Consider the following 13,264-nt stretch of genomic DNA (forward strand, 5'->3'; position numbering starts at 1 on the left):
TTTTTTCTTTAGTGGAAATATTACATCTTAAACCAAATATATTAAAATTTCTCAGGATCCTCATTTTCCATATTTCTAAGCCAAGATGAGTACAACAAGAACTCTCTCTGTACGTAACAATAAAAAGCAGTGATGTAGATTAATAGTCCCACAAGCAGACATTCGGTACAATTTGCGTCCAGTGTTTATTATGAATTTTCTTTGGATAGCAGAATGGTGAGCAGAAGGGCTTTGTGGTAGAAGCAGTAGTGTTGAGGTGAGGAAGCATAAGGGGGCACTTGTGCTCCTGTGACTATACTTCTTGGGTTGAAGAGGAATATTCATGTTTACTGGCAATGGGAGAGAAACCTGGAAATTTTACTGGTGGAGTTAAATCTTGGAGCCCTTGAATGCCCTGCTCAGGAATTGAGACTTAATTCTAAAGGGTGATTACACTCTATTGAACTCAGATACAAAAGATTACAAGACATTTGGGGGAGATTAAAGTGACAGCTGTAAAGATGAATTGGTGCTAAGAAAGACTGGTATAAGGAATTTGTACAGGAGACATTTCAGAAGAAGAATTAATGGTAGTTGATGACAGACTGGATTTCTAAGGGAAGAGGGGAAAGATGGATTAGGAAATGTTGAGTATGTATGTAGGAGATTGGAAGAATTGTCATATCATTGACAACAGCATATTTGTTTGCAGTAGAAGTTGTTTTAAGGCATGTTGTTCTCTGAACTTTTAAATCATAATGCCTGTCAACATTTGAATTCTATGGAGGGAAGTTTTGTACTGGACATTATTAAAACAGTAATTAATTTGCATGGAGATGATAATTGTATCAACAAAATATTGAGAGACTTACAGTTTCAAAGCTGCTGTTGAGTCAACCAGTCTGTTGCCCGGTGTGTTGGGTTTTCCAAGGTATATTAGTTACACCTTTTTAAAAAAATATATTTTATTGATTTTTTACAGAGAGGAAGGGAGAGGGAGAGAGAGTTAGAAACATTGATGTGAGAGAAACATCAATCAGCTGCCTCCTGCACATCCCCCACTGGGGATGTGCCCACAACCAAGGTACATGCCCTTGACCAGAACCGAACCTGGGATCCTTGAGTCCGCAGGCCGATGCTCTATCCACTGAGCCAAACTGGTTAGGGCTATTAGTTACACCTTTGAGACAATTCTCTACCACTATTTGATTAATGTCTGTCCTGTTGGATGAAGTTTGGGCTGGATGCAATTGAATCTGTGTGAAGTCTTTATAGGAAACTTGCTTTATAAGATATGTCTCCTAGGTGCTAGGTAAGTATATATTCATGAAAATCGAAGTCTTAGTGGATTCAAAATAATCTTTTCTTTGAACTCACTTTAATACTATTCCTTTTTCCTGGTGGATATGTTTGTAGTAGTGTTTTGTAGTGGGTGTGTTTTATGTGATATGATGTAGAAGAGAATCTTCTTTTGCTCCTAATTGTTGGCCACTTTTTGAGAATATGTTTGTTAATAAACATAATGTGATTAAAATGTATCTTGAAGAAAATTTATCTCTTCCCATTGGTTTAATTATTCTAATCACATTCATTGGCTACTTTTGTTTGTGAACCCAGGTTTTTAGCTTCACAGACCTTTCAGCATTCAGCTCACTGATACAGCCTTTTTGATGGGAGAGAGGTTAATCTTTCTGTTGCAGGCATGCTTTTGAATGAGTGCACTTTCCTTTTAGTTGTTCCTGGTACACAGTTCCCTATCAACTCTACCATGCCTTTGAGCATATTATTTTACCATTTATAAGTGTGAATATGCAGGTTCTCGCCTCCCTTTAGAAGAAATTGAATTTACCCCTCACTGAATGTTTGAAAATGTAAAACATCCTCATATATGTGGCGACTAAATATTCTTGTGAGTCACATTTAAAGTAGGAGTCATGTAGCTACAAGTAGCTAGTGAAATGTTTAAAGCAGAACATCCCCTTTGTGTTTCAGTGCACCTGCAGGAATGACATGGTGAAAATTTCAATGGATATTTTTGTGAAGAAATTTCAGCCAGACAGATACCAGCTTTGGAAACAAGGAAAGGATATATACACCATTGATCACACAAAGCCTACTCCGGAAACCACCCCTGAAGTAAAAGCATGGCTGCAAAGGAGGAGGAAAATAAGAGCATCCAGGAGGTAACGATCCCACCATCCCCCATCCCACTTGTACTTATGCAGTTAAAATGGGTTATGATGTGATATTCTCAAAGACTTTTTGCCTTGCTGAAAATTTATTCCTCATAAGTTTACATCATATCTTACTGAAAATCTGAGGAACAATATTTTAATTCTTGAGAAATGTAATAAATAAATAGAAGTAGAAAGAGTTGTATTTTGTGTTTGAAAATATTCCTGAAGTTGTTACACATGGCAAGTAAAACAATACTAGAACCTCTTGGATCTCTTATACTAATGTTTTTTAAAGTTGTATTGGTGGTGCTCCTTATTCATCTCCATACTTTTATTAACTTCAGTAACTTGATTTCCAACCTTTTCATTTTGCTATTGATTTTCTCTCTGACTTCAGTAGTTTTCTTCTTCATTTGATATTAATTTTCTCATCAGGATGCCTATTTTTTGCCCCATTTTATACACTTGGTTTTATTCTTTTATGAGATAGAAAGCCAAGCATGTGGTGTTTCTGTAATATGGTTGTCCCCGTGAACTTTATTCTACATTCCATTTTCGTGGCCAGGGCCATTTCAGAAGCTTTTACACCTGTCATGGGTATCTAGCTAGTTTAAAACCCATTGAATAGGGTATGTGTTATGTTGCTCAGGTCCTCAGGCAACATTTTTAGGCTCTTGATGTTTTCCAGGGTTATATTACATTTTTACTCTCCAATATTACTCATTGTTTTTCTTTCAGATTGTAAAGGTAATATTTGTGCATTGGAGAAAATTTGTAAAATAAGGAAAAGAATAATGAAGGAATCCCAAATCACTCATAACCTCACAATCCAGAGATAACCAGTGTTAACATTTTGTATATATCCTTTACATATATATTGATTCTATATCATATAGTATTATATGCCTTTCTAAAATTGGGGCGACGCTCTATTAGCAATTTGATGACCAGTTTTGTGAGTGTTTTAATGTAATCAAATGATTGCTACAACGTGATTTTTAATGACTGCATGTATTTAACTAATCCCCTGTGTTTGGACCTGTAGCTTGTTTCCAGTTTTTTTGCTATTAACTAAAATTACACTGTAATTTTAAATCTTTGCCCACACTTTTGATGCTTATTTTCTGATTCTCTTTTATTTTTCCTGACATTTATTTTCTGCTATTTTAGAATGATAGTGAGCGGAGGAACCTTAAGAACATGGAGTCAAACTTCCGCATTTTATGAGAGAAATCCCTGAGGCACAGATTTAGTAGCAGGACTCAAACTGAGGTGTTCTATTTCACCCTATAGTTTATAGCAGTGATTTTCAAACTATTAGTTTTCAGAGCAATTTAGTAGGTTAGGAACAACACTTTTAAATTAGGAAGTAAAATAGAATAAAAAGTATCATAGTCCTTCCTGTGTGGGAAGGGTAAGTATTAACTCATGACATGTATGAGTATGTGTGCATGTGTGTGTTGTGTCACCATCTAGAATGTATAACTTATTATGGGTTGCATTAAAAACAGTTTGGGAAACACAAGATTTAGAGAGTCAATGCCTTTGATAAACATGTTAATCCACATTACGAAAGACACTAGCTGTGGAAGGGGGCAGTAGTTAATCTTGAGTTCAGAAGAAACACCAGTAGATCTTGTTGAGAATTTCTCTTTAACGGTCAGAAAAAATACAATACTTTAATTAGCTGTATGACCTGGTCTCCTAGTTACTAACCACAGTGGCCCTTTTGGGTTGACAGAGACATAGATTCATGACATGGAACAGATTTGAAATGCCTTCAGCAGGTTAAAATAATCAGGGGACTTTGCTCATGCTCACTTAGTTTGAAAAGCTAATGTTAAGGGGCTTGTTGATTATGCTCAGCTTTTCGGCTTGATCATAGTTCTCTGACTCCCTTAAGTAAAGCCCTATCTAGGGAAATCTGATGTAGGGAATGATTCATTGAAATCTCAAAGAGATGTCAGTTATCTAACTTTATGTGTACTATGCTATTAGTAATGTGAAGATTTTCTACATAGGCCCATGCATGGGTTCTCAGTACACGTGATAATGGTGATTCTGGTACTAGTACTATCACTACCAGCAACAGCCAGAGCCAATTTACATAGGTTATCCAAACCTACCCCTTTATCTCAGATCTCTGCTCTTCCTGTCTTCCTTTGTGCTGTTTGTGTGTCTATGTGTATGTATTTGGGGGCACTGAAATACATATTGCTTTGATTTGAATTGCACTTTTTCCTAAATGAGTGTTAGAAATGTTGTGTCATATACAAAAGGCATCTATGACAAAGCTATCAAGTGACTTGCTGGAAAATACTGAAAGAGGAAAAAATTAAAAAATGGTGTCCACTCTGAAAATAATAAGTTGATATAAATGTCAAATACATACAGTTGACCGTCCTTCTTCTTATTTCCTTTAGCTAATGATGATTTGGCATTTATTTTTTAATGATTTTAATGAAAACTTAAGACTTACACAAAAATCAGGGAAATGTGGTCACCTGTTCACATTGGAACGCAAATCTACACAGATTTTAACAATGGCTTTATGGGCTCTCCTCATTTTCGTCTTTATTTCTCATTAACTAAATAATACTTGATTCATTGATTAGATTTACCCCACGTCATCATTTTTCACTTTCTTTTTATTTTTAGATTTCTTTCAATATTGTTATAAACTTTTAGCAAAGACTTCCCCCCAACAGTATATAATAATCAATTATTTACAATTGTTTTAATTTTAAATTAAAAAAAATATTTTTATTGATTTCAAAGAGGAAGAGAGAGGGAGAGAGAGATAGAAACTTCCATGATGAGAGAGAATTGGCTGCCTTCTGCATGCCCCCTACTGGGGATCGAGCCCACAACCCAGGCATGTGCTGTTGACTGGAATGGAACCCAGGACCCTTCAGTCTGCAGGCTGATGCTCTAGCCACTGAGCAAACTGGCTAGGGCTTAATTTTAATTTTTAGTGAATTGTTAAAACTTAAGATTTCAAAGTCAAAATTAATCTTTTAATTGTGAAGATAATTAAAAAAAAACTATCAATTTTTTTCTTCTTTCAGTAAGTGAAAATAACATTTGCATTGGTATATTTTATCCTGTTCTTTGCAAACATTGCTCTGACCACAGCTTCTCTTGTTAATAGCTTCCAGTGCACTAGTTCTCACTCTAAGCGGCCTAAGAATGAGGAGGATGAGGAACTGTCAGCTGCAGTCGATGGGGCCCAGGGCCCTACCCCTGACCCAGACCCAGACGACCTCAAGGTCAGTGAACAGCCAGAAGCAGCAGTGAAGCTGGAGAACATAGAAGTACCTTTAGAGGGAGTGGCCTCTGCTAGCAGGATGCAGCTGGACCAGAATCTATCAGATAATATCGGGCTCTCAGGTGAGAAGCTGGCTGATTGTTTCACATATAACTAGTAGGTGGTTGATGATCTCATGCCTTTGGTCTATGTTCACTGGGACATATGTCTCCCTTTTCCACATAGCTTACCCAAGAAGCCTTCTGGAGTTCTGGGGTAATTCAGTCGGGAAGCCGAGGGAGTGCTGTACCGGTCAGGAGCACCCCTGCTGCATGGAGTGGAATTGGGAGGCATACAGCCTGCAGGTCCTGTGTGGTTAAATAAAAAAGATCCTAAAATGCCCTGGCTGGTTTGGCTCAGTGGACAGAGCCTTGGCCTGTTGACTGAGGGGTCCTGGGTTCCATTCCAGTCAAAAGCACATGCCTGGGTTGTGGGCATGATCACCAGTAGGGGGTGTGCAGGAGGCAGCCGATCAATGATTCTCTCTTATGGATGTTAAATTCTCTCTTCCTCCCCCTTTCTCTCTGAAATCAATAAAAATATATAAAAATATATTTTAAAAAAAGATTCTAAAATGGAAAAAAATATTTTTTGTGCAACTCAATTACATTACATTTTTAGAAAGCTTCTCTTGAGCTCATATGGAACAGAGAAAACCAAATATAGGTAATTCTTTGCCAATTCTTAGTTTTTTACTTAATTTTAAGACAAAAAAATAAGGTTTTAAAAAAACAACAACATGTTGTTCATTATATTTCACAAATGAGTGAGATCATGTGATACGTACCTTTCTTGGACTGGCTTATTTCACTCATAAACTGATGAACAAAAATAGATTCAGAGACATAGAAGCATCGGACAGACCGTCAAACCTCAGAGGGAAGGCAGGGGTGGGTAGAGGGGTGGCGGGCAAGAGATCAACCAAAGGGCTTATATGCATGCATATAAGCATAACCAATGGACACAGACAGTGGGGGGTGAGGGCCTGTGCTGGGGGTGGGAGCAGGCGGGGAGAGGTCAATGGGGGGAAAAGGAGACATATGTAATACTTTCAACAACAAAAAAATTAAAAAAATGAGAATAAAAAAGAACAACAAATATTACTTAGTCTTGGGAAATGGTATGTATAGTCCCTTGGCTGTTCCTCTATACTAAAGCCATCATCTGCAAGTCTCAACTACTTTGTTTTCCCCCCTGAAACTGCATATATCTCTGAAACTGCTTTAACACTTTGCTGCTTTAATATATGTTGGGGCATTTGTCCTTTTACTAATCGAGCTTATTGGTAATTCCTATCTTTTTCTTGTGCTCCTCCACCAGTCTGTCTTTCAATCATAGACTCTTCGAATCCAGCCATTGCCTCCCCCCGAGCTCACCCTGCTTTCTCCTCCTTCAGTACACCATTTTCTCTTGCCTGGGTTATTGCAGGAATTGCTTTCTTCCTGTTTTGCCAGTGTTCACTTTAGAAACCTCTGCTAGTCAGTTCTCTATATGGCAGTGATCTTTGAAAACTACTAGCTTATTTATTTTTATTTTTTTTTACTATGAGGGAACATTCATTAAAGCCGGGGACAGTAGAACAAGACAGGGCTTAGCATAGAAGAAGCAGAAGAGTCTAGGCTGGGCTGCCCTAGCTCTCTGGGCACTTGGGATCAGGTTCAGGGGTTAGTGTGGGACAAGGGGCCGGTGCCCATTGCTCCCCTGTTTGCAAGCCTCATGGGGTCCTTTAGGGTTTAGGAGGTGCATGCCTGTGGGGAAGGAGAGGGGAAAGGAAATGGTGGGGCTGCTCCCCAGAGGGTGAGCATGCGCTGGCTCCTTTGTCTTGTGTAGCTTAGGTCTTATCCCCACTTCTTTCTTTTTTATTCATATTCCACTTCTAGTGTAAAAAATGTCCTTATCATAGTCCTGATTCATCTGACCTTCAGCTGCTTCTCCATGCTCATTACCTTTTGCTCTTGAAATATCTTTATTAATAGAGTTTAAATCATAGACTTTTCTTCAGTGAGTTCATACTTTAGTGGAGAGCCAGTGTGGTGAGTGCCATGTTAGAGATTGCATAGAATGTTGCTGGTATGCCAGAGAAAGACCCTGAAGGGACAGGAGGCTGGACTGGCAATGTTTCTTGGAGTAGGTGGTATTGAATTGACTTGAGATAAATGGATAGGAGGTAGGAAAGTGGAGAAGGCAGAGAAGGGATCAGCAGCAGGCAGTGCCGAGAAGACGGTTATGCAATACATATGGCTATTTCTTTATAGAGTCTGTTACCATAGTTTAATTACTGGGTCATTTAGGCCAAGGGCACACAGTCTTATTACACATTTCCTTGCATTTTAACCTCCAGGTGTAGAGACCTGCAGAACACTTAAGTAGAAGATGTGGCTAGGTTCAGCACCACAGCTAGTGTGACAGGTGAAATAATGCGTGCGTGTGTGTAAGGAAGGAGAAGGGTGAATAGAGAAGGCAGTGGAGAAGTGCTTATGATCACTGTTTGATACAGCATTAAGTGTAGGAAATAACTTTTACTGTATCTGCTCAGCCTTACATGTGCTCTTTACATACATCCTCTGAACTGGAATGTTTCCTCAGTAGGATCTCTTGGCATATATTAGAATATAATTCTTATTTTTAGAAATATTTCAAATTGCTATTGCTTTAGATAATTATTGTTGTTGTCCTGGCTTTTGTCTGTAGTAAAACCTCTTTTTAATTCCTTATTTTGTCAGTAAGTATATTCTTTTGCCAAACTCCAAGGTCTCACCTTAACAACTATGAAGGCTGCGTGATGCTATCGTGACCTTTTCTACCCTTGTCTGTGGAAGTTTACTAGTACAGGGGAAGTTGGAAGATAGAAAGTTAGCTGAGAATAGTTTAACAGTTGTACTCACTAATAACACAATGCAAGATTTATTAAGTCTTTTGTTTTACTCCTCAGGAAACAGCTGCTTAAGTACACCTGTGAAGGAGGAAATAAAAACTAAGGATGACCAAGCCTATGCCATAATTCCATCTTCGAACACCAGAGAAACCGCTGATTCTATATCTATTGGCCATTTGACCTCTGAGGAATCAGACCCACCCAAACATCCATGGCCAAAGTTACCAGAGTCGTGCTCCTCAGTGCCTGCAAGTAATGGATTGTTGACAGAAGGAGAGGGCAGTGTGAGTGGCCTTGAACCTGGGGAAGTCCCAGCGGTCCCCAGTGGAGAGAGGAATGGTTTCAAAGTCCCCAGTGTATGTGGAAATGTCTGTTTTTACTGTATTTATTGTGTGATGAGAGGACTTTCTGAAAGCTGTGCTGTGCATCTGAATCTTGCTATAGGCCAGAAATAACATTTCACAGTGTATGGGTCTTCATCATATTTTCTTCCATGATTGGGAGGTAAGCCTTCTGTGAGCTTTGGCTCACACGGTGATAATTCAGAAAGCATAGAAATTTTTACCACATGTTGAACCTTAATTTTATTTTTAAATTATTCTAAAATTAAACTCTTTATTTTGAGATAATTATACATTCATATGTAGTTATAAGAAATAGTACAGAAAGCTCCTGTGTAGCCAGTTTCCCCCAGTAGTGACTTCTTGGAAAGCTATCCTCTCTAATAAAATGGTAATATGCAAATTAACCATCACTCCGCTACATAAGCCATGCCCACCAGCCAAGCCACGCCCACCAGCCAATCAGGGCGAGTATGCAAATTAACCCCAATCCAAGATGGCTACAGCCACAGTGAGCAAGGTTTCCCAGGTAACAGAGCAAGCCAAGCTTTCCATAGCCGTTGCAGGCCTAAGCCTCCACTCAAGCTACAAAGTTTCAATTATAGAAGGTAAACAAATTCAAACAAATGGCGGCAGAATGGAGCTTGAGAGAGCAGGCCAGGGTTGCCGGCGGCAACAGGGGAAGTAAAGCTTTCCGCACACCCTGGCCGGGCTCACCCGCTTAAGGCTACAAAGTTTCAATTGTAGAAGGTGAATTAACTGCCACAGAGATGGCTGCCGCCCCGGAGGGAGCAGCAGGCTTGGCTCCACTCCAGGCTACAAAGTTTCAATTGTAGAAGGAAAATAAATTCCAGATACCAGGGCCTCTGCTTGGGTTGCCAGGGGGCGTGGCCCGCCTGCAAACCACTACAGGCCCCTCACTCAGGCCACTCCTCGCCCCAAGGGAACCCCACCCTGATCCAGGACACCCTTCAGGGCAAACCAGCTGGCCCCCACCCGTGCACCAGGCCTCTATCCTATCTAATAAAAGAGTAATATACAGATTGGTCATCACTGCAACACACAATATAGCTGCCCCCATGTGGTCAAAGATCCTGCCCCCATGTGGACACAAGATGGCCAGCAGGGGAGGGCAGTTGGGAGGCACCCGGCCTACAAGGGAGGGCAATTGAGAGGGACCAGCCTTGCAAGGGAGGGCAGTTGGAGGTGATCAACCCTGCAGGAAAGGGCAGTTAGGGGTGACCAGGCTGGCAGAGGAGGGAAGTTGGGGGCAAACAGGCTGGCAGGGGAGCAGTTAAGCATCAACCAGGCTGGCAGCGGAGTGGTTAGGGAGTGATCAGGCTGGCAGGCAGAAGCGGTTAGGGGCAATCAGGAAGGCAGGCAGGCAAGCAGTTGGGAGCCAGCAGTCCTGGATTGTGAGAGGGATGTCCGACTGCCCGTTTAGGCCCGATCCCACCAGGATCGGGCCTAAACGGGCAGTCGGACATCCCTCCAGGAGTCCCAGATTGGAGAGGGTACAGGCTGGGCTGAGGGACAACCCCCCGCCGTGCACGAATTTCGTGCACCGGGCTTCTAGTACTAAGATATCACAGTATATTGACATTGACACAGTCAAGATACAGAGTGGTTCTATTACCTGCAATGTTTACCAGACTGGAGATGAGTTACCTTCAGGGCTTTGATCTCCTCCTGCCAACAGTAAATTCCTGTAAGTCCCATAGCCTCTATTTTAACAGTAGACTCCCCTGGTCACACCTCCCCCTGATACGTTCTTCATGGACTCTGATTCCAGGGCCAGGCTGACCTTTCTGGCCCTGCCCACTACCAGAAACAGGCCATTTACCTCTTGGAAAACTCATACCCCTCTTGATTACCAAGCTCTCCATTCTATCGGTTTGCATAGGACCGCCCTGTTTCTCATATGTTCTCATATGATGTTAATGTCATATGGTTTCAGCATAAACTGTTACTGTGACCATAAGGTTGTGAGTGGATCAGGTAATCACACACTCTGATTGTGTATAGTGATCATCAGAATTCATTAACCTCTTTGACCTGTATAACTTGAAGGAATTCAAGTGGATGAGTAAGGAGAGCCTCAATTGTGGGAGCTGATAGAGTGAATCCCTGAACAGACCCACCTCTTCATTCCTCCTTTTCATTTCAATCACCACAGTCCTTTTTATATCTTGGAGTAGCGAGGGAGATTAGATAAGGAAATCCACTTGAAATATTTTACTTATAAGTAGTTTAAAAACGTTAAATAATATATAAATAAATTTTCTAATTTGACCTAATAACCTTTATAATTTTATTTGTGATTATATATTCCTTTTAAAAAATGTTTTTATTTATTTGAGAGAGAGAGAGAGAGAGAGAGAGAGAGAGAGAGAGAGAGAGAGAAAGAGAAACATGTATTTGAGAGACAAACAAGGATAGGTTGCTTCCTGTACACATCCCAGCCAGGGATTGGACCTGCAAACCGGGTATGTGCCTTGACTGGGAATCGAACTGGCAACCCCTCCGTAGGTGACACTCAACCAACTGAGCCACACCAGCCAGGGCAGGATTAGTACTCTTTTCTCACACCATAGTGTCAGACAGCCCCTCTAAGTAATACAGATCTATCTCAATGTTTATATAGTTTTGAGCAGCGTTTCTTCCTATCAAGTGTAATACTATGTGTATTCTGGTAGCAATCAGCTTTAGTAAATCTTCTCAAGAAATACTAGGTTAATTTTTGAACATTATGTCTCTGTCTATAATTGGGCTCCATGGAATATACCAAATATGTTACCACTTTACCTGTTATTCCTGCTGACCAACGTACTCCTTCCTCAGAGACCTGAGTGCACCGCTCCTTCACTGCACTCAAGGGTTCACTCCATCGCCTCCTCATCTGAAAGGCCTTCTCCGTTGTCCTGTAGGAAATAGCCCCACCCTAGCTCGTTCCATTTCTTTGTTCTACTTTATTTTTTCTTTACTGCATATTTGCTTAGTAGTACCTGATAGAGATTTACTTTTTACTTATTGTCTGTGCTCTTCCCCTTCTATAGAGCACACTCCTTGAAAGCAGGGGCTGGTATACTTTTTCTTTTTTTTTTTAAATTTTTTTTAAAATTTCTTTATTGATTAAGGTATCACATATTTGTCCTCGTCCCCCCATTCCCATCCCACACCCCTCCCCACACATGCCCCCACCCCCCTGTTGTCCTTAACCGCTGGTTAGGCTCATATGCCTGCACGCAAGTCCTTTGGTTGATCTCTCCCTTTACCCCCCCTCTTCCCTACCCTCCCCCGGAGGCCCGACAGTCTGATCCATGCCTCCTTGTTTCTGGGTCTGTTCTTGTTCATCAGTCTATGTTGTTCATTATTTCCCCTAGATGAGTGAGATCATGTGCTATTAGAAATACACTTATAAGAACCGAAAATGAGACAAGCAATAATGGTTATGGTGACAGGCAAATGTACTTTTTCTTGTTGTAACCCAGTTTTTACAACAGTGTGGCCTATAGTAAGGGCTTAATAAATATTTTGTTGTTGACTAAGTTATAATTTCCCAAACCACAGATAAAACTCATCCTGTTTCACTTTTCCTTCTCATAGCTTTGATTAGAACGTGCTCACACGTTTTTTCAGCAAATCCTGTTTTGCTGTCAGATGCCAGGGTAGTTTCTCCACTTTTGGCCATTGCTGTTTTAGCTAACAGGAAAATTTCTGAGTCCTTTTTTCCCCAGTGAACTGTTGATATAAACCTAGTAATTTCAAACTCTCTCTGGGAGTCTCCCTACCTTTTTCTTTTTTTGGATTGAATGGGCAAGAAAGCTTGCAAGTGGGTTCTGTCTGGAAGATGTCAGGGTGCACATAGCCCTTTTTCTCTACCCTTGAAAAGAAAATGTAGTTTACAGAACCCAGATTTTCTAGAAAATTTAAGTGATTTCAGCCCTGGCCTGTGTTTCTCAGTAGTTAGAGCATCAGCCCAAGCCAAAAAGGGTCGAGGGTTCAATTCCTGGTCAAGAACATGTACTGGGTTGCAGGTTCGTTCCCTGGCCCCGGTCAGAGTGCTCGAAAGGCGACCAATCGATGTGTCTCTCTCACATCGATGTTTTTCTCCTCCCTATCCCCCTCCCTTTTATTCTCTCTAAAATCCATAAACAAAAAAAAGGTAAGTGATTTCAAGATGACAGTAATTTATCATATTGGCAAAAAAACACTTTTGATTTCGTGTTTAATCCTCAGAGAAGTGATGATTCATGTCTGAATGAAAGGAAGTGTATGGGCTCAATTTGGCAGTGTGGTTTTGTGTGTGGATAGAAAGCAAAATAATATGCTATATATTCTCATTTGACCAGCATGGATGTGACCAAGTGCCACAGTCCTATATTGTTATGAAAATATAACCCTAAATTTAAGTTAGTTTTAAAGAACGTTGGAAAACTTGCTAACTGCTAAATTTATTGCTGGCTGAATAAGCCTACCCTGAACTACATACAGATAGTATTTTAATATGAAGCAGAAGGATAGTTAATGGATATTTTGGTAAAATAACTAATAGAATAGATTCCTATTTCTTTACTTAAAGGTT

At 40.4% G+C, this 13,264-nt stretch overlaps 1 protein-coding gene across 5 annotated transcripts in view; it reads left to right on the forward strand.

Moving 5' to 3' along the window:
* The window catches only part of KDM4C (lysine demethylase 4C), a 332,885-nt gene that overhangs the window by 182,074 nt on the left and 137,547 nt on the right, over positions 1 to 13,264 (forward strand). For 4 of the 5 annotated variants that reach the window (XM_079790592.1, XM_079790594.1, XM_079790590.1 and 1 more), the window contains exons 9-11: positions 1,972 to 2,162; positions 5,308 to 5,546; positions 8,396 to 8,694. In XM_079790592.1, the coding sequence (XP_079646718.1) occupies positions 1,972 to 2,162; positions 5,308 to 5,546; positions 8,396 to 8,694 (729 nt within the window). The remainder of the gene's footprint in view (positions 1 to 1,971; positions 2,163 to 5,307; positions 5,547 to 8,395; positions 8,695 to 13,264) is intronic. The other variant, XM_079790593.1, reaches the window with a different exon arrangement.

Source organism: Cnephaeus nilssonii (assembly GCF_951640355.1).
Source record: "Cnephaeus nilssonii genome assembly, chromosome: 14".
Classification (NCBI taxonomy): Eukaryota; Metazoa; Chordata; class Mammalia; order Chiroptera; family Vespertilionidae; genus Cnephaeus; species Cnephaeus nilssonii.